This window comes from Neoarius graeffei, chromosome 1 (genome assembly GCF_027579695.1).
Source record: "Neoarius graeffei isolate fNeoGra1 chromosome 1, fNeoGra1.pri, whole genome shotgun sequence".
Classification (NCBI taxonomy): Eukaryota; Metazoa; Chordata; class Actinopteri; order Siluriformes; family Ariidae; genus Neoarius; species Neoarius graeffei.
Window position 1 is genome coordinate 34,592,445 of NC_083569.1, and position 27,653 is coordinate 34,620,097.

Here is a 27,653-nt window from a genome sequence, read left to right on the forward strand (position 1 = left end):
CCTGCACATGCAAATTCTATGGGTCTTGCGACAAATCAAGAATGCATACACTACGTACAGGACCCGTACTCCGTTTGTACACCTGAACCAAATCAGCAGCATGGCTAGTAGGGGCTTTTTGCGATGACAGTAAGACGCATGAGTGACGCATGGTCATTGTATGTCTGATGTGCCTCATAAGTACTACACAAGTACTCCACACTTGCTATTTGGGCAGCCACAAGACAGAAGTACATCTCACTTTCTACCCCTATGTGTGGTGTGCACGCAGCACACACGACCTGCACACGACACGAGGGGCAAGACTCTGGGTATATATATTGGGGAGGAATCAAGGAACTGATCATGTAGCGTGTAGCATTGTAGAAAGGAAGAAGACCACCTTATTTGCTGTTTTTATTTGAGTATATGTTTAATTTACCATGCAAACCTCAAATAATAAAACATAAGTATAAGGGAATAATGCATTTTATTACATTGTAAAAAAATCCCAAGTAAATAGCCCAACAGTTTGAGTACTGAAACACACTTTGACTCCAACCTACTGTCCTGCTCCTGCTTCTGCTGAGTGGTGGGACAGAGTGTTGGGATGTCCTTCTCCTCATCACTGAGCATGGCACAATGGCCTGACAGCGATGATGGGATTGCAGTGTCCTCACTTCTGGGCGTCGTTAGCTGAAACATACATGAAAATCAGCATATGTAATATTAATTACATAAGCATATAGATACCGAAATGAATGTTTAAAGCATGTGTATTATAGTGAAAAAGGTTTAATTAGTATTTACCTGTGAAAATACCTCTGGCGGGGTGCTGTGCCTTCTGCCGGCTTGAAGGCATAGTTCTCCCTGTCTGTGTAGGGCTTGCTGGTGCTGCTACCATCATCATCAAGTTCTTCCTCCTCCTCCCCCTCTGCTGTTTCAGGCTGGGTTACTTCACTTTTGCTCGCTTCTTCATGGGTCCCATTTTCTAAACTTTAGACTGAAAAATTTTTTATTTTTCCCACAAAATATCCAATATTCTTCAGTCAAAAGACAGATGCAGAATGCTGCAGACACGCTGGGTTTATACCCACTCCTGGCTTGCGTCACATGCAAGTTATGAGCGATTGTAACCTGCTAATCACATGCATCACACATGCTTCACAAGTGCGGCCCGAACTCGTAGTGCAGGAAACTGGTAAAATGCAAGTCTCACACACTCTACATGCACTGATCACGTGCATCAGACATATGCTTTCCATGGGCTAACGGCGCAATTTTTCCCATGCCTCGAGGAAGTCAGGTGTGCAACCTGTACTTGCCAAGTACTTTGCCCATACCCCTCCCCCAAACTTTCCCCCGGGTTCATCGCGACTCTGCAGCACAGCTGCGAGCTACCAAACCCTGCGACCCGTGCATGTCCAAAACACTTACGGCGGGTTGTGAGTGAGGCTATAGTCTACTTGTTAGGATAGACTAGTTGTGACCTAAATACAAGCAATTAAAATTAAGGAATTAATGTAATTGGTAGGTTAGCATATTTGCTGTGTGATAGGTTAGGTGCTTATTCAGTCACTTATTTAAACAAGAGCTTTGCCAGTCATCAGATCTCAGCTATGGGCAATCTGGCTCCATAAGATGTGAGAGATTTTTCGTGAGTACAGGGATTTTCTTTTTTTTCTTTTTTTTTTTAATGGAGGGTGAATGAGTGGCTATTAAGTCACTTTCATCTCCCAAGGCATCCTGGGTTGTAGTGTGCCAACACAGGGGGCAGAGAACATGCACTGTCTTTCGCTCACACAGCGATTGCCTTGCTCTTTGGGGTTGGCTCCAGGCTGCTTTTTGGTGGCGAGTTTGAGATCTGACCATTTTTTCTTCAACTACATGTAAAGTTTTACAGTACAATATTAGTTGTTATTATTATTATTATTATTATTATTATTATTATTATTATTATTATATACAGCATATAGGCTATAAATATCACATATGCATAAATTAAGTATTTAAACATCAGCTGGAGTTCAGTTGTTGATAGCAGTGCTGTTGATTGCAGCCATGATTTCTTTCCATACTGTATTTTTCTGACTTCCTATGACCCCACATTTCAGGCTGCCAAAGAGAAATAACTTGTTCAGTTGGCATTGCAATGTTAGAGCTTCTATTTCGAGGGTGAAGCACATTCTCTTCTTAGCCGTATTATGCCTTCCATGTCATGAAGTCTAGGGGCATGGCCTCTAAACCAAGAATATTTAGGGACATCATCCTATTTAAATTATGATGGTTTTCAGTTGCCACATTTATCAACGCCCAATCATTCTTACATTGTGATTGGCGAGATATGAACTTCTCATGAATCACACCTAAACCCTGTTGTATGATGAGTTCTGCACTTGGATCTGAACTAGTTTCTACATTAGATTGATAAATGAAGGCCACTGGGTGCAAGATCAGAATACACCCTGGATGGTATTCCAGTCAATCATAGGGCAACATGAATACACAACTTCATGGTAATTCACAAAAAGGAGCTCTTTTTAACATGGCCAGTCCACATACCAGAATGATACAAGGATGTGGGAGGAAACTGGAGAACCCAGAAGAATCTCTTGCAGACATGGGAAGAACATAAACTTTGCACAGACAGTAACCTAAGTTCAGGATCAAGCAGGATATCCTGGAGCTGTGATTTGGTGATTTCGCCAGCTAAGCATGCAACTCAGATATTTATTTACACCTTGTTGCATAAAAAAAAGATCTAGTTGTCAGGTCTCATGTACAACCCCGATTCCAAAAAAGTTGGGACAAAGTACAAATTGTAAGTAAAAATGGAATGCAATGATGTGGAAGTTTCAAAATTCCATATTTTATTCAGAATACAACATAGATGACATATCAAATGTTTAAACTGAGAAAATGTATCATTTAAAGAGAAAAATTAGGTGATTTTAAATTTCATGACAACAACACATCTCAAAAAAGTTGGGACAAGGCCATGTTTACCACTGTGAGACATCCCCTTTTCTCTTTACAACAGTCTGTAAACGTCTGGGGACTGAGGAGACAAGTTGCTCAAGTTTAGGGATAGGAATGTTAACCCATTCTTGTCTAATGTAGGATTCTAGTCGCTCAACTGTCTTAGGTCTTTTTTGTCATATCTTCCATTTTATGATGCGCCAAATGTTTTCTATGGGTGAAAGATCTGGACTGCAGGCTGGCCAGTTCAGTACCTGGACCCTTCTATGCAGCCATGATGCTGTAATTGATGCAGTATGTGGTTTGGCATTGTCATGTTGGAAAATGCAAGGTCTTCCCTGAAAGAGACGTCATCTGGATGGGAGCATATGTTGCTCTAGAACCTGGATATACCTTTCAGCATTGATGGTGTCTTTCCAGATGTGTAAGCTGCCCATGCCACACGCACTAATGCAACCCCATACCATCAGAGATGCAGGCTTCTGAACTGATCGCTGATAACAACTTGGGTCGTCTTTCTCCTCTTTAGTCCGAATGACACGGCGTCCCTGATTTCCATAAAGAACTTCAAATTTTGATTTGTCTGACCACAAAACAGTTTTCCACTTTGTCACAGTCCATTTTAAATGAGCCTTGGCCCAGAGAAGACGTCTGCGCTTCTGGATCATGTTTAGATACGGCTTCTTCTTTGAATTATCGAGTTTTAGCTGGCAACGGCGGATGGCACGGTGAATTGTATTCACAGATAATGTTCTCTGGAAATATTCCTGAGCCCATTTTGTGATTTCCAATACAGAAGCATGCCTGTATGTGATTCAGTGCCGTCTAAGGGCCCGAAGATCACAGGTACCCAGTATGGTTTTCCGGCCTTGACCCTTACGCACAGAGATTATTCCAGATTCTCTGAATCTTTTGATGATATTATGCACTGTAGATGATGATATGTTCAAACTCTTTGCAATTTTACACTGTCGAACTCCTTTCTGATATTGCTCCACTATTTGTCGGGGCAGAATTAGGGGGATTGGTGATCCTCTTCCCATCTTTACTTCTGAGAGCCGCTGCCACTCCAAGATGCTCTTTTTATACCCAGTCATGTTAATGACCTATTGCCAATTGACCTAATGAGTTGCAATTTGGTCCTCCAGCTGTTCCTTTTTTGTACCTTTAACTTTTCCAGCCTCTTATTGCCCCTGTCCCAACTTTTTTGAGATGTGTTGCTGTCATAAAATTTCAAATGAGCCAATATTTGGCATGAAATTTCAAAATGTCTCACCTTCGACATTTGATATGTTGTCTATGTTCTATTGTGAATACAATATCAGCTTTTGAGATTTGTAAATTATTGCATTCCGTTTTTCTTTACAATTTGTACTTTGTCCCAACTTTTTTGGAATCGGGGTTGTATAAGAATGACAGCTAAACTTTCAGAGCACAGATGTCCAAATCTGGTAATGGTCTTTTTGTTGTTGTTTTTTTTTCTTTGTCCTAGTGTGTTCACATGAATATTTTCAACAGATTAAAATGAAGGTTTCTTTTATGTCATGGCAGGTGCAGTCTGCTACCCAGTATGTATCCTACCCTTGAGTGACCCTGTGCTGTTGCCCAATAACTCCACGGCTGATGCACTCAAACACTGGATCCTTCCCACCAGGGTTCAGGTGAAGTTATTTGCTATTTGCTGTTTTACCTTGAAAGCCAATTCCAATAGCAGGCTTCTTGTCCTTTATGTAAAACCTTTTATGTAAACTTTTTGGTACTTTTTATGTCATAATATTTTGACCTCTTAACACTGCAAGCCAAATACTACGAGCAAATATGCAACAGTACATATGTGAATTGAAGCCAGGTGTGATATAGTGCTGATGACCACAGGAGCAAGTCTCATTTGTTCCCACCTGTTAGTCACAAGGGTTGCAAAACACAGTATATATAACATGTATAATTTCTGACCACATCAACAACTGGGGACCAGGTTTTCACCCTCAGCTTGACTCTCCTGTCTAATAACATTGCATGCCTAAAAGGAAAACATATTGCACACAATCAGGTTTTAGTCTTGACATATGGTCTTTGAATATCTGAAATGTTAAAAGACTTAAAAGTGCTTTTTCCCCAAGAGGGGTTTCTGTTTTAGTCGTCATGGTTCAGGATTGAAAGCAAGTTATTCATTCAGACATTTGACCTTGCAGCTCATGAGCACAACAGTCTAAGTAAACTGGAACCAAATTGTTATATTATTGACATATTTGAAAACTAGGTTGGCCCAGTTTGCCTTTTATTTGCTTGAGATTTGCTTCTCAATTCCTCTTTTAAAGGCCAATTTAATCTACTTGTCTCCATACCAATTTGTTACTGATATTTTGGTGGAAATGTTTATACAGAAGACAATTAAAATACCACACACCAAGCACTCAAGCATCTCAAGGTATCAGATCTTTTTCCCCACTGTTTATATCCATACTTCAGCACCCTTACATAAAGTGTGCTTTCCAGGAACGGTATCCAAAACTTTTGCAGATTGGGTAAGCGCGTTGGAGAAAAGGTTGCACTAAGATAAGGAGATAAGGTACTGACTTCCAGGATGTTGATGTCAAGATTATGTGAGGAACAGATAGGATTTACAAACATGGATATGAATGACTGTTCTGTGTCATGTCAATAAAATGTTTGACCAAACAACAGAAAGCCTGAGATTAAAACAGCATTTCATGTTTATTTGATAGGTTTGTTCTTTTTAGAATTTGACATCCTTGCTATTTACAGTTAATATAGCATGTTAAAACTGTGTACATTATTACAAATGATTCCACAGTGACCATAGGATTATGGTTATGGTTCACTTAAGGTAGAGTGGCATCAGCTGGAGGGAGATTACTGAAGATGATTTGTTCATAGAATTATATAAAGTCACAATAATGAGAATGTATATTGACATGCTCTCTGTTTCTTCATCTGTGTGGATTTGCATCTGTGTGTGTTTGTATGTATAGAGCATTGTATGTACGGGCACAATGAAATGGCATCCCAACCCTGAACAGATCCGCTGCATTCAGTCTTGTGAGGTGAGTCTTATTTAGATTTTTTTAAGTATTAAGCCACAATCTTCACTGCCTTCTGTAAACAAACTTTGTTATGCAAGGTCTACAGAACACCAGAACAGTCATCATTTGTATAATGACTGGTGCTGGAGTTCTGATGTTATGAGTTTCGAGCAAAATACCTATCTCAGTTATTCATGTTTTCATAATGTTTCATTTTGAAGAGATTTTCAGTTGGATCTCATCTCAGTGTTTACTGGCCCGAATATGTCAAGTGTGCCATGGAAAATTTGATAAACTATGGTAGGGTCCACATCTGCTCCTTTTCAGCTGGAAAAGAACAACTTTGAGTTCTACCAGCTCAAAGTAGAGGCCTGGAGAACTCCATCATCAGTCGTGAGCGATAAGGCTGGGGTTGATTGTTTTATTTTTGAGAGCCAATAATGTGTTCAGTGGGACTTGGCCAAGACAGAGAATGTTAAACTGTGTGCACAGAGATCAACTAAAATTCTGTATTTACTTGGTTTATAGTGCCTCATAGACAGTGCCCTAAAAATTATTAGAACCTCCATAAAATGAGCAAAAGTAATTGTATAAAAAAATCATGAACACAATAACTGAATTTCTATTCAAACAACAGGAGAAAATGGTTGCTTTTACCCTAACCAATAGTTCTCTCATTAGAGCTTCTTATTTTTTTTCTTATTGGTATTTTCTCTTACAGTATACTGTAAGTATAAATAGAAGAGCAACATTAACAGATGTTGATGTTTTGTTTTGTTTTTAGAAAATAAGTTAGATAGGATCATATAAGTCCATTTGTAATGGTACCATTCAGTGGTTTGCTGAACTTTGGACTGACATAGTAATACTTCACTCCTAGACTGACTGCATGTCGGAGGAGGCCACTCCATCAGAAACAATGAAAACAGCTGTGCCTCTCTAAATGCAGTTTATATAATGTATAAACACCTCTCTTTCGATCCACAATCCATGGAATTCCATTTGTAGCCATTCTAATTACTAACCCTTTAAATGGCTAGTGACAAGCTCAGTGCTGAGATGCCAAGTTAAACACATGATCTGAATGGCAGTTATGTTAAATGATATGCATGTTAAATTACTTTTTTTCTACCAATCCAAAAGTGTTGCCACTGACAGTGTGCTTTCTTGAAAGTAATATTGAACTAATTAGGATATTAGTTAGCACCTGTTGAATTTTCCAGGGATGCAAAATACTGAGTAGTAGTGCTTTATATCTTTTCAGAGACATTGAAAGAGAAACTTTGCCTGTTGTGGCAGATTCTGTCAAAATATAGCTCACACTGTAGGATTTTTTTTCCCCTGAAGTGTTTGTTCTTTTAAAGCATTTCTTATCACTGGAACTTATGTCATATCCTTCTACTTCAGTAAGCAAGGTTCTGTTGATGATAAGACTAAGTATTCAATATATTCTTGAGTACTCTTTGTAAAATATAGAAATTTTGAATGCTTACCTATCTAATCTCCTTAGAGTATTCAGTTGCTCAGAATGTTTTTGACATTCAGTAGCTCAGAATGCCAGCTTGGTTTTATATATATTGCCCCCCCCCCCCCCCCAAAAAAAAAAAAAAAAAAAGAGTGGCAGACACTAATATTTTATTGGGCCACCTTTAGTTTTGATTATCGTGCACATTTGCTGTGGCATTGTTTCAATAACCTTATGCAGCATCACAGCATTTTTTTCCCACCCAGAGTTGCATAAATTTTTCACTGAGATCTTATCTTGATGACAGAAGAATCAGACCACTCTGTAAAGTCTTCTCCAGCACATCTTAAAGACTTTCAGTGGAGTTAAGGTCAAGATTCTGTGGTGGCTATTTCATGTGTGAAAATTATTCCTCATGCTTCCTGAACCACTTTTTCACTATTTGAGCCTGTGCCATCAGAGAAGAAAAAGTTCATTGATGTGATAACCTGGTCATTCAGTACATTTAGGTAGTCAGCTAAATTCATTTAATGCCACATAATGTGACTGAGCTTCAACCTGACCAACTGAAGCAACACCAGATCATAACATTGCCACCAGAGACTTGTACAGTGGCCACTATGCATGATGGGTGCATCACTTCATGTGCATCCTTTCTTACTCTGACATGCCCATCATTCAGGAATAGGGTAAATCTGGACTCATCAGACCACTTGACCTTTCTCCATTGTGCCAGAGACCAGTCAAAATCATGTTTATTGGCCAAGTATGTTGGTACACACAAGGAATTTGGTTCTGGCAGTTGGTGTCTCTCTAGCGATATAGATAAGGGGAAAAAAGAAAAAAAAGAATGAATATATGTATATGTAAGTTATATATATATGTAATATAAGAAAAACATATCTATGTATATGTAATGTACAATATTGACATCCAGAAACAGAGCGTTTCAGAGTGATACAGTTTCCTGTGCTGTAATTCCTGTTTTTGAGTTGTTTGCTGTGAGTATTTTTTCTGCATGTGTTGGTGTTTAATCTACAATCTTTTTCATCTTTTCTACAAATAATTTTCATTTTTGCTTGTACTTTCACTTTTTCCGCATTTGAATTTTTTTTTCCGGAGAACACCAAAGACCAGAAGTTTTTTCCTTCTCAAGCAAAGACCACAATCAAAGGCCATCCACATCAACTCTGCCTTAATATCAACAGATCTTCAATTAAGGTACGTAAATCCATTTATCATGGCACACATTCAGCTTGTTCAGTGTATTGAGTGCAGGATGTTTAGTCCTTCTTCCTCCGTTGTTAGTGATAGCTTTATTTGTGATATGTGTAGATTAATTAGCTCTCTGATGGAGAAGATTACAGCTTTAGAGGTGCACATCCAGACTCTAGAGAGGGTTAGTGAGAACAAGAGCAGTGTAATCTCTGTAGGGAAAAGTCTGGATGCCCTAGGTGAAATTAGCAATCCCCTAATTCTTAGAGCCCTCACATCAGGGTGAATGAGTGATGACTTGGTGGCATAATCGTAGGGCCAAAGCTACCGCTGAGGCTCGCCCATGTGAGCACCACTCCTCTCCATTTCGTGTGTTGAACAGATTTGCTCTCCTCAGTGATGCACCTGCTGAGAAACCTGAAAGAGCGATGGTTATAGGAGATTCTAACATATGCCACGTGAAATTAGCTAGGCCTTTAGGGGCACCAGCAGCTTTAGTCAGGTGTATACTGGGAGCAAGGGTGCTGGACATAGCAGATAATAGGGTCTTTGGTAAGCATAGGTTCTCAAAGATAGTTATCCATGTAGGAGCTAACTATATATGCCTTCATCAATCTGAGGTTACTAAGAGTAACTTTGTAGAGGTATTTAAATTAGTGAAGGCAATGTCCAATGCTGTAGTATGCTCTGGCCCCATCCCAATGTGGCATGGCGATGTAGCTTACAGCAGGTTATAGTCACTGAACTGCTGGTTGTCCAGGTGGTGCTCTGAAAACACTGTGGGCTTTATAGATAATTGGAGTAGTTCTGAGGGCAAGGCTGGCATGTTAGGGCAGGACGGTATCCATCCCACTCAGGAAGGTGCTGCTCTCATTTCTTGCAGCATAGCTCATTGTCTCAGAACAGGCCTAGTTAACTTGAGACAATCCACAGCCAAGGCCAGGGAGGAGGCTAAACTGACTGTCTGCTAGCTGCACAGAGTTGTCACTCAGGTTCCACTATATCAAGACTGTGTCTGTTCCCCAAGCTATAAAAAAAGTAAAATACTCAGAGAGTTTGTTCTAGCAATCTAATTAATATAAAATTAGATTATGCTGACTGTATAACCACTGCCAGCACCTTTGATCTAAAGGTAGAACTATTAAATATTAGATCTTTGACGTCTAAAGTGCTAATTGTTAATGAACTGATTACTGAACAGGAGTTTAATGTACTGTGTTTAACAGAAACATGGATTAAACCAAATGAATATGAAGCATTAAATGAAGCTAGTCCTCCTGGATACAGTTATAAACATCAGCCTTGTCTAACTGGCAGAGGAGGAAGCGTTGTGGTTATTTATAATGATTATCTAGGCATGACACAAAAACCTGGTTATAAATTCAGTACTTTTGAAGTTATTCACACCAACAAAATATATATAGCCTCAAAAAATAAGTCTACAGTGTCTTGCAAAAGTGTTCATCCCCCTTGGTGTTTGTCCTGATTTGTTGCATTGCAAGCTGGAATTAAAATGGATTTTGGGGGGTTAGCACCATTTGATTTACACAACATGCCTACCACTTAAAAGGTGCAAATGTTTTTTTTTTTTACTGTGACACAAACAATAATTAACATTAAATAAAAAAAATTAAAATAAAAAAACAGAAATCTGGAATGTGCATAGGTACTCACGCCCCTTCATATGAAACCCCTAAATAAGAGTTGGTCCAACCAATTAACTTCATAAGTCACATAATTAGTTGATTAAGATCCAACTGTGTGCAATCAAAGTGTCATATGATCTGTCACATGATGTCTGGAAATGAACCTGTTCTAGAAGGACCCTGATTCTGCAACACTACTAAGCAAGCAGCATGAAAACCAAGGAACACTCTAAACAGGTCGGAGACAAAGTTGTGGAGAAGTAGAGGTCAGGGTTGGGTTACAAAAAAATATCCCAAACTTTGAATATCCCAGAGAGCACCATTAAATCCATTATAGCAAAATGGAAAGAATATGGCACCACTACAAACCTGACAAGATAAGGCCACCTACCAAAACTCACAGACCTAGCAAAGAGGGCATAAATCAGAGATGCAATAAAGACACCAAAGATAACATTGAAGGAACTGCAAACATCCACAGTCTCGATCTGTCCATAGGACCACTTTAAGCTGTACACTCCACAGAGCAGGGCTTTATGGAAGAGTGGCCAGAAAAAAGCCATTGTTTAAAGATAAAAATAAGAAAGCATGTTTGGAGTTTGCCCAACAGCATGTGGCAGACTCCCCAAACACATGGAAGAAGACTATCTGGTCAGATGAGACTAAAATTGAACTTTTTGGCCATCGTAGGAAACACCATGTGTGGTGCAAACCCAACACTTCCCATCACCCTGAAAATACCATTTCTATAGTGAAGCATGGTGGTGGCAGCAGCATGCCGTGGGGATATTTTTCATCTACAGGGGCAGGAAAGCTAGTCAGGATTGAAGAAAAGATGGAGGGTACTAAATACAGGGCAATTCTGGAGGAAAACCTGTTTGAGTCAGCCAGAGGTTTGAGACTGGGATGAAGGGTCACATTCCAGCAGGACAATGTGTCACGCTCCGCCCCGGACATCCGCTCCTGAGCTTGTGGATCTTCCACGTCAGCTCCAATCTGGATCCGGGACAGGAATTCTATCCTGCCTGCTTCCCCATTCAGCGAGCGCTCACCTGCATTCACTTTCTGATCATCACCGCTGCCTTTTTAAATGCCGTTCTCAGCCACAAACAGTGCCAGAACGTCTCGTATGTAGACTCTAGCCGTTTTTTGCCTCAAGAGTTTTCTTCATGGTTTTCCCTCAAGTGTTTTTCATGTCTTTGCCTGCCTCATTTTTCAAATCAAGTTTCACATTTTCTTTTTATACCTGGACAATTTTCGTTATTGTTTTTTAATCAAGTTTTGTTTACATTTTTGCCATGCCTTTTTCTGGATTAAACTCACTATGCTTCTTGGATTACTGTCTGTGTGCATGTTCTGTTTTTGGGTCCTAATTCACCACACCTCCAGCAACCCTAACAGTACGTTCTGGCCAGCATGGATCCAGCAGAATTTGCCTATCTGAGAACGGCTGTCCAACAACAAGGGACTCTCCTCGGGACCCATCAACAAGACCTACGACAAGTCAATCAGAACCTTGCCACCTTGTCTGACTCACTCAACCTCCTCACCATGCAGATGCAGCATTATCAAGCCATGCCTACCCCTGCCCAGCCATCTCTGACTCCAGCTCCTGCCACTGCCTTTCTCCATGAGCCAAGACTCCCAGCACCTTAACCCTGCGATGGAGAACCAAGTACTTGCAGATCTTTCTTGTCTCAATGCTCATTAATCCTAGAACTGCAACCTCTGGCCTTCCCCACAGAACGCTCCTGGGTAGCATATACCATCATGCTCCTTACCGGCAAGGCCAGGGAGTGGGGAACAGCGGTCTAACTTGAAGGAATTGGAGCAATTTTGCCTTGAGGAATGGGCAAAAATCCCAGTGGCTACTTGTGCTAAGCTAATAGAGATATACCCCAAGAGACTTGCATCTGTAATTGCAGAAAAAGGTGTCTCTACAAAGTATTGACTTTGGGGGGTGAATACCTATGCACACTCCAGATTTTTGTTTTTTCATCTTAATTATTGTTTGTGTCACAATAAAAAAAAAATGCACCTTTTAAAGTGGTATGCATGCTGTGTAAATCAAATGGTGCTTACCTTCCCAAAATCCATTTTAATTCCAGCTTATAATGTGACAAAACAGGACAAATACCAAGGGGGATGAATACTTTTGCAAGACACTGTACCCAGTCAATTCCATTACTCATTATTTACAGAAATCAGAATATCAGAAACATTCTGAGTTTCTTTCTGAATTTACAGATTTCATCTCAGACCTGATTATTTCCTTCGACAAAGCGTTAGTTGTTGGAGACTTTAATATTCACTTTGATAACCCAGAAGAGCCTCTGAAAACAGCATTTGTATCCATTCAAGATTCAGTAGGGGTTAATCAGAACATCAAAAAGCCTACTCATAATGGTGGTCACACTTTTGATCTAATACTAACATTTGGGTTAAATATAGAAAATATTGTCCCATTTCCACAGTCTGAAGTTACCTCAGATCATTATCTCATCTATTTTAAAATATGTTTGAGCAAAAATATATGCACCTCGCCATGCTACTGTGTCATACATTCACATCAACTATTTCACAAAGTTTTATAAATATTCTTCCCAAGTTATCAAGTTTGATTGGATCACTGTCAGAACCCACAGAACTTGATGAGGCAACTGAATGCTTAGAGTCAACATTCAAGACATGCAAGTTAGGTTAATAGACCTCTTGCAGTCACGTGACCGGAATGTAAACAGCCGCCATCTTGTCGGTAAAAAACACAGCTGAATATTGCTGCACTCGTGTACAAAATGGATCAATTTCAACCGACGGACTACACGGCTCATTTTTCTAATGAACAGATAACTAGATATATGTCTAAAATAAACGACCTACAGATTAGTGACCCTTATCGATTACCGGACGTAGTTTTCACGACCGTGTCAGTGGATATTGAACTGCCAGCGGAATACCCAGATGTGTATAATTACCTCATTAACTTTCCCTCACTGTTCAGTGGTGAAGCACTGCGTGCTTATAAATCTCTGGACAGTTATCTTTACAGAAATTCAGGATTTGTCAGGCCCCCTCAGATGTGGCATCTTGTAAACAAGAAAATAACAATCCTCATTGGACGGGTAAGTCACTTAAGTATTGAGACCCCACTGGTCTCGCTATCTCGTCCGGAATGTTGTGCATGCGATGGAAATCGCTACAAACCATCATTTTCTGCTGGAAACCAATGTCCAGTAAGTCCATACAGTTGTAGCGGATATTGAAGTCCAGTACAGACGAACAACATGCAAAAATACACACAAAAAACATAAAAAACGTGCACAGGTAGGGAGAGCTTGTAGCTGCAGCATCCCCATCATGCGCCGCCATATCCACGATTATGGTTGAATGTTTTATATTATCAGTTAGATCAAGTATCAGTAGTCTATCACTATTACTGTATATATTGTATACCTGATAGCAGCAATCCATTTTGCACACCTGTCAGGGTCCCGTGGCAGCCTACTGTCAAGTGTATGTGAGCATCATGGGTTTCCCACACTTGAAAGGGAAGGACTCGGACACAGGATTCCACTCGTCTTATGTTTTATTGATTTTCAGTGGAGTTGACGTTGTAGTAGAATTGTATATAGTAGGGTTTTCCAGAAGAAAAGGTAGAAGTAGAAGCAGAAGTAGAAGTAGAAGGCGGAAATATGGCGTTTGACCGACAAGGTGGCGTCTGTTTACAATCTGGATCAGATGTGACGTCACATGCAAGTGCTCCATTGGTGGCTCTAAATTCACACATAGGTGTGAATGTGAGTGTGAATGGTTGTTTGTGTCTATGTGTCAGCCCTGCAATCACCTGGCAATTTGTCCTGGGTGTACCCTGCTTCTCGCCCATAGTTAGCTGGGATAGGCTCCAGCTTGCCTGAGACCCTGTACAGGATAAGTGGCTACAGATAATGGATGGATAGGTATTAGCTTCCACTGTTATGTTGATGACACACAGTTGTATGTTTCTGCAAAGCCAGATGAGAGACATAAACTTGAGGAATGTGTAAAGGACATTAGATGCTTATTAAGACGCTTAATAAGCATCTATTTTATATAAGATGCTTATTATGGATGCTTATTAACTTCCTTCTACTTAACTCTGACAAGACAAAAGTACTTGTACTAGGACCACATGCAGCGAGAAGTAGGTTTTCTGATTACATGGTAAATCTGGATGGCCTCTCTGTTTCTTCACGTGTAGCAGTAAAAGATCTCGGGGTGATCATTGACTCCATTCTTTTGTTTGAAACTCATATCGATAACATTGCACAGATAGCTTTCTTTCATCTCAGAAATACTGCAAAGATAAGAAATATAATGTCATGATATGATGCAGAAAAAAAAAAAACTAGCTCATGCTTTTGTTACCTCTAGGTTGGATTATTGTAATGTATTACTGTCTGGATGTTCCAATAAGTGCATAAACAAGCAACAGTTAGTTCAAAATGCAGCAGCAGGAGTACTTACTAGAACTAGAAGATATGACCACATCACACCTATCTTATCCACATTGCATTGGCTCCCAATCAAATTTCACATTGACTATAAAATACTACTATTGACCTTTAAAGCACTGAATGGTCTTACGCTACAGTACCTGAGTGAACTTATGGTCATTTATGACCTGCGTGCCATGGCTACTTAGATCAAAAGGTGTACGCTATCTGTTAGGACCTCATATAGTGAAGGCTACATCAGGGTCAGAGCCTTTTCTTACAAAGCCACACAGTTATGGAATAGCCTTCCAAGTAGTGTTTGGGACTCAGACACAGTCTCAGTGTTTACATGTAAGTCTAGGCTTAAAACATATACAGTGGTGCTTGAAAGTTTGTGAACCCTTTAGAATTTTCTATATTTCTGCATAAATATGACTTAAAACATCATCAGATTTTCACACAAGTCCTAAAAGTAGATAAAGAGAACCCAGTTAAACAAATGAGACAAAAATATTATACTTACTCATTTAGTTATTGAGGAAAATGATCCAATATTACATACTTTTGCCACCCATAGATATGTGAACCTCAAGGATTAGCAGTTAATTTGAAGTTGAAATTAGAGTCAGGTGTTTTCAATTAATGGGATGACAATCAGGTGTGAGTGGGCACCCTGTTTTATTTAAAGAACAGGGATCTATCAAAGTCTGATCTTCACAACACATGCTTGTGGAAGTGTAGCATGGCACGAACAAAAGAGATTTTTAGGAGGACCTCAGAAAAAGTGTTGTTGATGCTCATCCGGCTGGAAAAGGTTACAAAACCATCTATAAAGAGTTAGGACTCCACCAATCCACAGTCAGACAGATTGTGTACAAATGGAGGAAATTCAACACCATTGTTACCCTCCCCAGGAGTGGTCGACCAACAAAGATCACTCCAAGAGCAAGGCGTATAATAGTCGGTGAGGTCACAAAGGACCCCAGGGTAATTTCTAAGCAACTGAAGGCCTCTCTCAAATTGGCTAATGTTAATGTTCATGAGTCCACCATCAGGAGAACACTGAACAACAATGGTGTGCATGGCAGGGTTGCAGGGAGAAAGCCACTGCTCTCCAAAAAGAACATTGCTGCTTGTCTGCAGTTTGCTAAAGATCACGTTGACAAGCCAGAAGGCTGTTGGAAAAATGTTTTGTGGATGGATGAGACCAAAATATAACTTTTTGGTTTAAATGAGAAGCGTTATGTTTGGAGAAAGGAAAACACTGCATTCCAGAATAAGAACCTTATCCCATCTGTGAAACATGGTGGTGGTAGTATCATGGTTTGGGCCTGTTTTGCTGCATCTGGGCCAGGACGGCTTGCCATCGTTGGTGGAACAATGAATTCTGAATTATACCAGCAAATTCTAAAGGAAAATGTCAGGACATCTGTCCGTGAACTGAATCTCAAGAGAAGGTGGGTCATGCAGCAAGACAACGACCCTAAGCACACAAGTCATTCTACCAAAGAATGGTTAAAGAAGAATAAAGTTAATGTTTTAGAATGGCCAAGTCAAAGTCCTGACCTTAATCCAATCGAAATGTTGTGGAAGGACCTGAAGCGAGCAGTTTATGTGAGGAAACCCACCAACATCCCAGAGTTGAAGCTGTTCTGTACGGAGGAATGGACTAAAATTCCTCCAAGCCAGTGTGCAGGACTGATCAACAGTTACCGGAAACGTTTGGTTGCAGTTATTGCTGCACAAGGGGGTCACACCAGATACTGAAAGCAAAGTTTCACATACTTTTGCCACTCACAGATATGTAATATTGGATCATTTCCCTCAATAAATAAATGACCAAGTATAATATTTTTGTCTCATTTGTTTAACTGGGTTCTCTTTATCTACTTTTAGGACTTGTGTGAAAATCTGATGATGTTTTAGGTCATATTTATGCAGAAATATAGAAAATTCTAAAGGGTTCACAAACTTTGAAGCACCACTATTTTTATTGTCAATTTTTTGTTAAGTGTTTTATTAGGTAAATAAAATAGATGTGGAGGGTCCTGGTAAACTGGGATGTATGGATGCTGTCTCCCCACCACCCACCCACACACACACACACACCCACACACACACACACACACACACACACACACACACACACAAACACACACACACACACATACACACACACATGCACACATATATATTCACTCGAGGTTGTTGACGGTAGAGTGGCTGGCTACTTTATGTCCCAGGGCTCCTTCATGTCTGTCTTGCTTTCTGGCTCTCGCTTTTAGTTAGTCTAGACTGTCATAGTTAGTCTTGACTGTCATAGTTAGTCTTACTGGAGTCCCTGCTTGGACTCATTACAACATATATACTATTCTTAACCATTAGGTGACACATGGGCATTACAACATGTCCCCCCATCTCTTCCCTCTATCTGTCTCTCTCTGTCAAGTGACATGTCGATCCTGAGACACCAGTGATGCTGACCTCTTCTACTCCTCAGACCTGCCTGATCCATCCTGATGCCCTATGTCTGGCTGGAGTCTCATCACATTGCTCCTGTGGAGGATGGCCCCATACGGACAGTCAAAAGTTGTGCTTGGAAGATGGCTTTGGACACTTACAGTTTTGCTATGATGGCTGAGGGCAATAATTGATATAAGCTTAGGACTACAGTTGTCATGAACAGTTTTGCACTCAAGTCTCCATCAATGAACAGTTGATAACCAAAAAATAGACTTCATGCTAAAACTATAATGAATTTCCTGGTTACACAGTTGTACTTTGTGACTATATAGGACACACTTATAGAAGCAAGTTATTTATAATCATGCTATCTGTTATCACCCAAACAAGGATGGGTTTGCTTTTGAGTCTGGTTCCTCTCAAGGTTTCTTCCTCATGTTGTCTGAGAGAATTTTTCCTTGCCACCATCACCACAGGCTTGCTCATCAGGGATAAATCAGGGAAAAATTAGGGATAAAATTAGCTCATGTTAAAAGTATTTAATTTTCTGTCAAGCTGCTTTGTGACAATGTCTGTTGTTCAAAGTCCTATACAAATAAACTTGACTTGACAATATGGGCAACATAGACATGACACAATATTTAACAGTTATTCACTGAAGGTGAGGTGAATATTGGTAAAAAGTAACCAAGACAAAGTTGAGACAGTTGTTTGAGGATAAATACACTGGTGATGATGACAATATTTTAAAATCATATTCACATATATATCTCATCTCATTATCTCTAGCCGCTTTATTCTGTTCTACAGGGTCGCAGCCAAGCTGGAGCCTATCCCAGCTGACTACAGGCAAAAGGCGGGGTACACCCTGGACAAGTCGCCAGGTCATCACAGGGCTGACACATAGACACAGACAACAATTCACACTCGCATTCACACCTACGGTCAATTTAGAGTCACCAGTTAACCTAACGTGCATGTCTTTGGACTGTGGGGGAAACCGGAGCACCCGGAGGAAACCCACGCGGACACGGGGAGAACATGCAAACTCAGCACAGAAAGGCCCTCGCCGGCCACAGGGCTCAAACCCAGACCTTCTTGCTGTGAGGCAACAGCACTAACCACGACACCACATCCCCCAGAATTCTACAAAGGAGTAATTCTCTTATGGAAACACCACTTGCAGGAGTGTTTAGACTTAAATTGAGGATATGTAGAGAAATAGCTTTGTTATTTGCACTTGTGTGTGTGTGTGTGTGTGTGTGTGTGTGTGTGTGTGTGTGTGTAAGTATACACACACACACACACACGCACAGTGGTGCTTGAAAGTTTGTGAACCCTTTAGAATTTTCTATATATCTTCATAAATATGACCTAAAACATCATCAGATTTTCACACAAGTCCTAAAAGTAGATAAACAGAACCTGGTTTAACAAATGAGACAAAAATATTATATTTGGTAATTTATTTATTGAGGAAAATGATCCAATATTACATATCTGTGAGTGGCAAAAGTATGTGAACCTTTGCTTTCAATATCTGGTGTGACCCCCTTGTGCAGCAATAACTGCAACCAAACGTTTCTGGTAACTGTTGATCAGTCCTGCACACTGGCTTGGAGGAATTTTAGCCCATTCCTCCATACAGAACAGCTTCAACTCTGGGATGTTGGCGGGTTTCCTCACATGAACTGCTTGCTTCAGGTCCTTCCACAACATTTCGATTGGATTAAGGTCAGGACTTTCACTTGGCCATTCCAAAACATGAACTTTATTCTCCTTTAACAAGTCATTCTTTGGTAGAATGACTTGTGTGCTTTGGGTCATTGTCTTGCTGCATGACCCACCTTCTCTTGAGATTCAGTTCATGGACAGATGTCCTGACATTTTCAGAATTCATTGTTCCGTCAATGAAGGCAAGCCATCCTGGCCCAGATGCAGCAAAACAGGCCCAAACCATGATACTACTGTACCACCACCATGTTTCACAGATGGGATAAGGTTCTTATGCTGGAATGCAGTGTTTTCCTATCTCCAAAGATAAGATTTCTCATTTAAACCAAAAAGTTATATTTTGGTCTCATCCGTCCACAAAACATTTTTTCAATAGCCTTCTGGCTTGTCCACATGATCTTTAGCAAACTGCAAATGAGCAGCAATGTTCTTTTTGGAGAGCAATGGCTTTCTCCTTGCAACCCTGCCATGCACACCACTGTTGTTCAATGTTCTCCTAATGGTGGACTCATGAACATTAATATTAGCTAATGTAAGAGAGGCCTTCAGTTGCTTATAAGTTACCCTAAGGTCCTTTGTGACCTCACCAACTATTACACACCTTGCTCTTGGAGTGATCTTTGTTGGTCGACCACTCCTGGGGAGGGTAACAATGGTCTTGAATTTCCTCCATTTGTACACAATCTGTCTGACTGTGGATTGGTGGAGTCCAAACTCTTTAGAGATGGTTTTGTAACCTTTTCCAGCCTGATGAGCATCAACAACACTTTTTCTGAGGTCCTCAGAAATCTCCTTTGTGCCATGATGCACTTCCACAAACATGTGTTGTGAAGATCAGACTTTGATAGATCCCTGTTCTTTAAATAAAAGTGTGCCCACTCACACCTGATTGTCATCCCATTGATTGAAAACACCTGACTCTAATTTCACCTTCAAATTAACTGCTAATCCTAGAGGTTCACATACTTTTGCCACTCACAGATGTAATACTGGATCATTTTCCTCAATAAATAAATGACCAAGTATAATATTTTTGTCTCATTTGTTTAACTGGGTTCTCTTTATCTACTTTTAAGACTTATGTGAAAATCTGATGACGTTTTAGGTCATATTTATGCAGAAACATAGTAAATTCTAAACGGTTAACAAACCTTCAAGCACAACTGTAGTAGAATTTAAAATCTTACTTATTATTTAAACATCATGTATTGTTATGTATCATCACTTGGATGCTGCAACAAAAGTGAAAAATCCCTTCAGTGGAAATTACAGGAAAAGGATTTCGAGCTTGAGCCCCGTGGCCGGCGAGGGCCTTTCTGTGTGGAGTTTGCATGTTCTCCCCATGTCCGCGTGGGTTTCCTCCGGGTGCGCCGGTTTCCCCCACAGTCCAAAGACATGCAGGTTAGGTTAACTGGTGACTCTAAATTGACCGTAGGTGTGAATGTGAGTGTGAATGGTTGTCTGTGTCTATGTGTCAGCCCTGTGATGACTTGGCGACTTGTCCAGGGTGTACCCCGCCTTTCGCCTATAGTCAGCTGGGATAGGCTCCAGCTTGCCTGCGACCCTGTAGAAGGATAAAGCGGCTAGAGATAATGAGATGAGATGAGATGAGATGAGATGAGATGAGATGAGATGAGATGAGAACTGCAATGAACACAAAAATAACAGAACAATATTGTCAATCCTATTCTGGATGCCATTTATAAAGAAAATACAGGAGCTTAGTGTAGAGATTTTATGAGAACAAGACTTAAAAATCTAAATTAAAAACCTTTTAGTGAACACACCAAGGATGACTCCTGAAATTCTTTTATGGCATTTCTAGCTGCATGCAGAGAAGACACTGGTCCAAGCTTGGGGAGTCGTTCAGATTTAGACAAGACCCCCCTTCAAGAGTTTTGAATCTCCATGATTTAGCTCTATCCCTGTGGTCTGGAACTTTCATCTTCCCTGGAATATACACATTTATATTTCAAATGCACACATTCATGGAATGACACATCAGAAAGAAGACCTCCCCTCACTCACTCCTCACTTTCTCTCCCTCTCTTCCTGTCCTCCTGAAAGCAGGGTGTAAAATGAGGAGTTGACATAGTTGATTTGTTATTGAAAAATGTCAAGCAGCAAAGGGGTGGGAGGTTAAAAATAGGTTAGCATTCAATTCCAAATTATTGCTAACACTTTGGTGCTGAAGAAGGAATGATGGTGGCTGAACTGGCCATCTTGTCGGACCTGTAGGACTTTTCATTTGTGACCATAACACACCTCATTATTGAGAGGTGTGGTTAGGTACTCTACAAAAATATCCCATCGATTCAGCTGCCCTTTAAGAGCTGAGTATGCACAGTGCAGCATAATGCTATTTTCTTAATGACTTACAATTCACTTACAAATATTTATTAAAATGTTTTATCATAGAAATAACCAGTGTAAACAAGAACAAGTAACACAGTTTAATAATGAACAAATGGGCTTTGCCATCTTGCCTCCAATTATATGATATGATATGGAAGCCGGGCGGCATGGTGGTGTAGTGGTTAGCGCTGTCGCCTCACAGCAAGAAGGTCTGGGTTCAAGCCCTGTGGCTGATGAGGGCCTTTCTGTGTGGAGTTTGCATGTTCTCCCCGTGTCTGCATGGGTTTCTTCCGGGTGCTCTGGTTTCCCCCACAGTACAAAGACATGCAGGTTAGGTTAACTGGTGATTCTGAGGCCCTGTCCACACGGCAACGGATTCAGGTGAATCTGATAAAATTGTTTATCATTTCGGCCTGGCGTCCACACGGCACTGGCGTTTTGGGTGCCCCAAAACAAAATTTTTTGAGAACGGGTTCCAGAGTGGAAAAAGGTGGCAACGGCGGCGTTGCGAAGTCGTCTGGATGAGTAGAACGGATTTGTTTACGATGACGTCACAACCACATGACTAGAACAAGCAGCACTCTTGCGCGCGTCATTCATAACAGCAACAATGGTGGCCCCCATAGTAGTAGTAGTTTCAGTGCTGCAGTAGCTGCTAAGTTTATTCGCATTATTGAAGCAAAATTTACAGGTGTTGCACCGACTAGGCGAGCGGCGGAGATGCTTACATGGCCACACACGTCAGATTCTTTTAAACCCACCACAGCGTGTAACTAGACGGGCCAAAAGAAGATGATTTTGGGTGAGACCTGGAAGAACCAGTAGCTGGTGGGACAACTTTGTGAATGGTGTTGTCGTGGACGCAGAGTGGAGAGAGAACTTTCAGATGTCCAGAGCTTCACTTGTGGCCCTGAGCGAAGAACTTCGTCCTCATATTGAAGGCCAAACAACCAACATGAGAGAAGCAATTGGACCGTTAAAGAAGGTTGCTTGTACGCTGTACTACCTGAGCGACGAGGGAAGGCTACGGAAGACGGCAAACTCCTTCGGCCTGTCGCGGCAGGCTGTCTCCGTTGTCGTGAGGCAGACATGCAAAGCCATCGCTCTCCACCTCAGTCCGAAATATATCAAGCTGCCCTTCACAGAACCCGAGGCAGAGGAGCTTGTGTCTGGCTTTCACCGTGTACATGGCATGCCACAGTGTTTGGGAGCGGTCGACGGGACCCACATTGAAATCAAGCAGCCATCATCCCACGCCATGGACTACATCAACAGAAAGGGTAAACATTCCTTAAATGTACAAGCAGTGTGTGACTACAAGTACAGATTTATGGATGTAGTTATAAAGTGGCCTGGCAGTACGCACGATGCACGAGTGTTTGAAAATTCAAAGATCAGCACTTGCTTTAAAACCAGCAAGATTCCAACATTGAAAAAGCAGATAGTGGATGATGAGGAACCCATCCCCATATTTCTCCTGGGTGACCCAGCCTATCCATTACTACCTTTCCTGATGAAGGAATATTTAAACGGTGGCTCCACGCCACAAGAGCAGTACTTTGGGTTATGTTTATGTAGGGCACGCATGGTCATTGATTGTGCTTTTGGTCGGCTGAAGGCCAGATTTGCATCCCTGAGAAGAGCAATGGACATTAACCTGAATGACTTGCCCTGTGTAATTTTTGCCTGCTTTGCTCTCCACAACTACTGTGAAGAAAACAGTGAGACTGTGGACGAACACTGTGTGGTGAGTGCTGTACAATGTGACCAGGAAGTACAGCCTTCCACACAAAGCAACAGTTACCTGACTGACTCAATGCGTTTACATGCACATAGAGAGAATCGAATTTCTGCCGTTGCTCGACTGAAATCGAAGTTCAAAATGCCATGTATACACCTTAATTCAGCTGAAATTGAACCGAACTTGATTTCTCGGAATCGAGCTACACGACCTAGATTATGCAATTTCTGCCGAGCTACTTAGTGTATGTATACCCTATTGAGCTACGTAGTCGAGCTACTTACTTCAGCACTGCCCCTTCCGGAAGTGACGAGTGACGAGACCACAAGCGGGAAACACAACAGCCTCGGTCGGCATGACAACGAATCATGACAACGGCATGAATCTTTTCCTTTTGTGGCATTGTTTGCACTGTTAAAATTTAGCTCACTTACTGTATCACCAAATACATCTGTTGCATAGCTGTGAATTGTGTACATAAACAAGTCATTGTATTTGTGTGTGTGTATGTATGTATATATATATACAGTGGTGCTTGAAAGTTTGTGAACCCTTTAGAATTTTCTATATTTCTGCATAAATATGACCTAAAACATCATCAGATTTTCACACAAGTCCTAAAAGTAGATAAAGAGAACCCAGTTAAACAAATGAGACAAAAATATTATACTTGGTCATTTATTTATTGAGGAAAATGATCCAATATTACATATTTGGGAGTGGCAAAAGTATGTGAACCTTTGCTTTCAGTATCTGGTGTGACCCCCTTGTGCAGCAATAACTGCAACTAAATGTTACCGGTAACTGTTGATCAGTCCTGCACACCCGCTTGGAGGAATTTTAGCTCATTCCTCCATACAGAACAGCTTCAACTCTAGGATGTTGGTGGGTTTCCTCACATGAACTGCTCGCTTCAGGTCCTTCCACAACATTTCGATTGGATTAAGGTCAGGACTTTGACTTGGCCATTCCAAAACATTAACTTTATTCTTCTTTAACCATTCTTTGGTAGAATGACTTGTGTGTTTAGGGTCATTGTCTAGCCGCATGACCCACCTTCTCTTGAGATTCAGTTCATGGACAGATGTCCTGACATTTTCCTTTAGAATTCGCTGATATAATTCAGAATTCATTGTTCCATTGGTGATGGCAAGCCGTCCTGGCCCAGATGCAGCAAAACAGGCTCAAACCATGATACTACCACCACCATGTTTCACAGATGGGATAAGGTTCTTGTGCTGGAATGCAGGGTTTTCCTTTCTCCAAACATAACGCTTCTCATTTAAACCAAAAAGTTATATTTTGGTCTCATCTGTCCACAAAACATTTTTCCAATAGCCTTCTGGATTGTCCACGTGATCTTTAGCAAACTGCAGATGAGCAGCAATGTTCTTTTTGGAGAGCAGTAGCTTTCTCCTTGAAACCCTGCCATGCACACCATTGTTGTTCAGTGTTCTCCTGATGGTGGACTCATGAACATTAACATTAGACAATGTGAGAGAGGCCTTCAGTTGCTTAGAAGTTACCTTGGAGTCCTTTATGACCTCGCCAATTATTACACACCTTGCTCTTGGAGTGATCTTTGTTGGTCGACCACTCCTGGGGAGGGTAACAATGGTCTTGAATTTCCTCCATTTGTACACAATCTGTCTGACTGTGGATTGTTGGCGTCCAAACTCTTTAGAGATGGTTTTGTCACTTTTTCAGCCTGATGAGCATCAACAACGCTTTTTCTAAGGTCCTCAGAAATCTCCTTTGTTTGTGCCATGATACACTTCCACAAACATGTGTTGTGAAGATCAGACTTTGATAGATCCCTGTTCTTTAAATAAAACAGGGTGCCCACTCACACCTGATTGTCATCCCATTGATTGAAAACACCTGACTCTAATTTAACCTTCAAATTAACTGCTAATCCTAGAGGTTCACATACTTTTGCCTGTCACAGATATGTAATATTGGATCATTTTAATCAATAAATAAATGACCAAGTATAATATTTTTGTCTCATTTGTTTAATTGGGTTCTCTTTATCTACTTTTAGGACTTGTGTGAAATTCTGATGATGTTTTAGGTCATATTTATGCAGAAATTTAGAAAATTCTAAAGGGTTCACAAACTTTCAAGCACCACTGTGTGTATATATATATATATTAGGGCTGTAACGATATGCGTATCGAAATCGCGATACACAGAGCCACGATCCGTATCGCGATATAAGAAGGCAGAATCGCGGTACACCCTTTCAAACTTCTCCTCAGCCCAAAAACAGAGGCGCTTCCAAACTTCAATTTATGAATACTTTACTTTTTATTTAAATTACATTTTAAACTTACTTAAATTACTTTTATTTTTTTATATCTATTAGTAAGTCGTTTTTTCGCCGACCTGCGACAATCTTCTGCGAGTCACGCAACGTCCACACTCGCCACTGGCAGAGCATTCATTTCTTTTAAGCGGTCGCCATTCTGGTTGCGACGCGGGGAGCGAATCTGTAAACAAGCAGCTCATTGGCTGGCTAGGTGTGCCACAAGCCAATCACAATCACTTGACCGGAAAGGCATGCAGTGTTGCCAGATTGGGCAGGTTTAGGTGCTTTTTGCCTGGTTTTGAACATATTTTGGGGTGGAAAATGTTAGCAATATCTGGCAACGTTGAAGGCATGTCTGCTTGGGCGGAAGCCTTCTGCGGCAGTTATATTTTGACACGCGAGCAATGTTTCACCATAAAAATTTCGTAATTTCCATCTGTTTTCCGCGATCACAGAAAATCATTGGCCCTATGAGAGTGAGACAGTGAGAGAGCCACCCCCCCAAAAAAAATCTTAACGGATTTACACGATTTGGAAAAATGACTTTTTCAGAACCGAAAAAAACAGAGCTTCCGGCTCAACAGTATTATTTTGAGAAATAAAACAATCTTTGGATATACATTTGTTCATTTTTGCATACATATTACTCATTCTCTGCAGTGGTCTGAATTATTTGTTATTAAATAGTTAATGTAAGTAAGTAAATGTTAATAAGTCAAATTTACTACTTTAAAAAAACATTTTAAAAAAATCGTGAGTGTATCGAATCGTGGGTCAAAAATCGCGATACGAATCGAATCGTGAGTTGGGTGTATCATTACAGCCCTAATATATATATATATATATATATATATATATATATATATATATATATATATATGTCCAACATCTGAAGAATGTCAATAAAAACAAAACAACTGAACTTTTTGTGTGTTTATTGAGACATAAGTTAAATTGTAAGCAAAAAAAAAAATATTTTTTTGTAAGCAAGAAATGGACTTTAGAAAAATATACAATTGTGCAAAATAAGTTGTCTTACAAAACAGTGGTCTGCGCAGGACAGTTTGTAGCCATACAGTCTGCTAGAACAAGCCTAACAGCTTGAGCACGGAACTTGTGAACACGGAACTGCCAGTGTTGCCAGATTGGGCGGTTTTAAGTGCATTTTGGCAGATTTGAACATGTTTTGGGCTGGAAAACGTCAGCAGTATCTGGCAACACTGCTGATAACTTTGTTTATACTCTTGAATAGCTCTTCTTCATGATGACAACCGGAAGTGTACCAACACAATGGGGCGTGTAGCACCACCTGTGGCTTGGGTGCACAATGTACCTCACACAATAGCTCGATTTCCTTGTGTGTATGTAGGATTGGATTTCTCTGGCACCCCTGCTGGGACCCTTAGCTCGATTACCGACAGTAGCTCGATTTGGATGTGCATGTAAACGCACTGACTGTAATGAGGTAGAGGGGAGAAGGGTCAGAAGAGTGCTTACAAAGTTCCTTGACCCTTGAACAGTATTTTGTATGTACCACTGTCACTTCTGTTCACTGCTTTTTTAATGTACCAATCACTTTTGTATATAGTATTCTTTAGTGTGGATTTAGTAAACTGTGCGGGTGTTGTACATAGACAAGTGACTCAAACCATTTCTTGCCTGCTTTCTATTGGATAAGAATCTTTTGAAATTGTTTACACATCAACCTGACTCACCTGCCAGACAGACAATTTACACCTGCTTTGATGAACAGAAAGTACAGCCTTCCACACAAAGCAACAGTTACCTGACTATAATGGAGGCAGAGGGGAAAAGGGTCAGAAGACCCTTCAACAGACTGTTTTGTATGAACCACTGCATTGCATTCATTTTTGTATACAGCTTTTCTTTTAAATAAACAAGTAACTGAACCATTTCTTGAATTTCTTTTTTTTAATTGGATAAGACTGATTTTCAAAATGTTCACACACAATTTAAAAAGTTATATGAATTATATAAAAATGCTTTTAAAACCACACACAATAAGAAAATAAAGTAATATAAAACTATGCACACTAATAAAACTAATTTGTACACAGAAGGCACGATTTCCAAATTCTGTACACACATGGGAAAAAGAAACCAGCACAATGAGGTACAGTCTTTACGTGTCCACATCTTCCTCTTGCAGCAGTGCCCTTCTGTAAGAGAAACCTGGAGCAGTGTGTGTACGTGGAGTGCTGTGTGATGGGGTGGTGTGTGATGGTGTG

The 27,653-nt window shown here is 40.5% G+C and overlaps 1 protein-coding gene across 2 annotated transcripts in view; it reads left to right on the forward strand.

Moving 5' to 3' along the window:
• Window positions 1-27,653, forward strand: part of pappa2 (pappalysin 2) — a 312,855-nt gene that overhangs the window by 251,920 nt on the left and 33,282 nt on the right. The window contains exons 20-23 of one of the 2 annotated variants that reach the window (XM_060931162.1): window positions 4,510-4,619; window positions 5,952-6,023; window positions 8,600-8,688; window positions 17,301-17,316. In XM_060931162.1, coding sequence (XP_060787145.1) covers window positions 4,510-4,619; window positions 5,952-6,023; window positions 8,600-8,688; window positions 17,301-17,310 — 281 coding nt within the window. In that variant the 3' untranslated portion in view covers window positions 17,311-17,316. Of the gene's footprint in view, window positions 1-4,509; window positions 4,620-5,951; window positions 6,024-8,599; window positions 8,689-17,300; window positions 17,317-27,653 lie in introns of those variants that run through there. The other variant, XM_060931153.1, reaches the window with a different exon arrangement.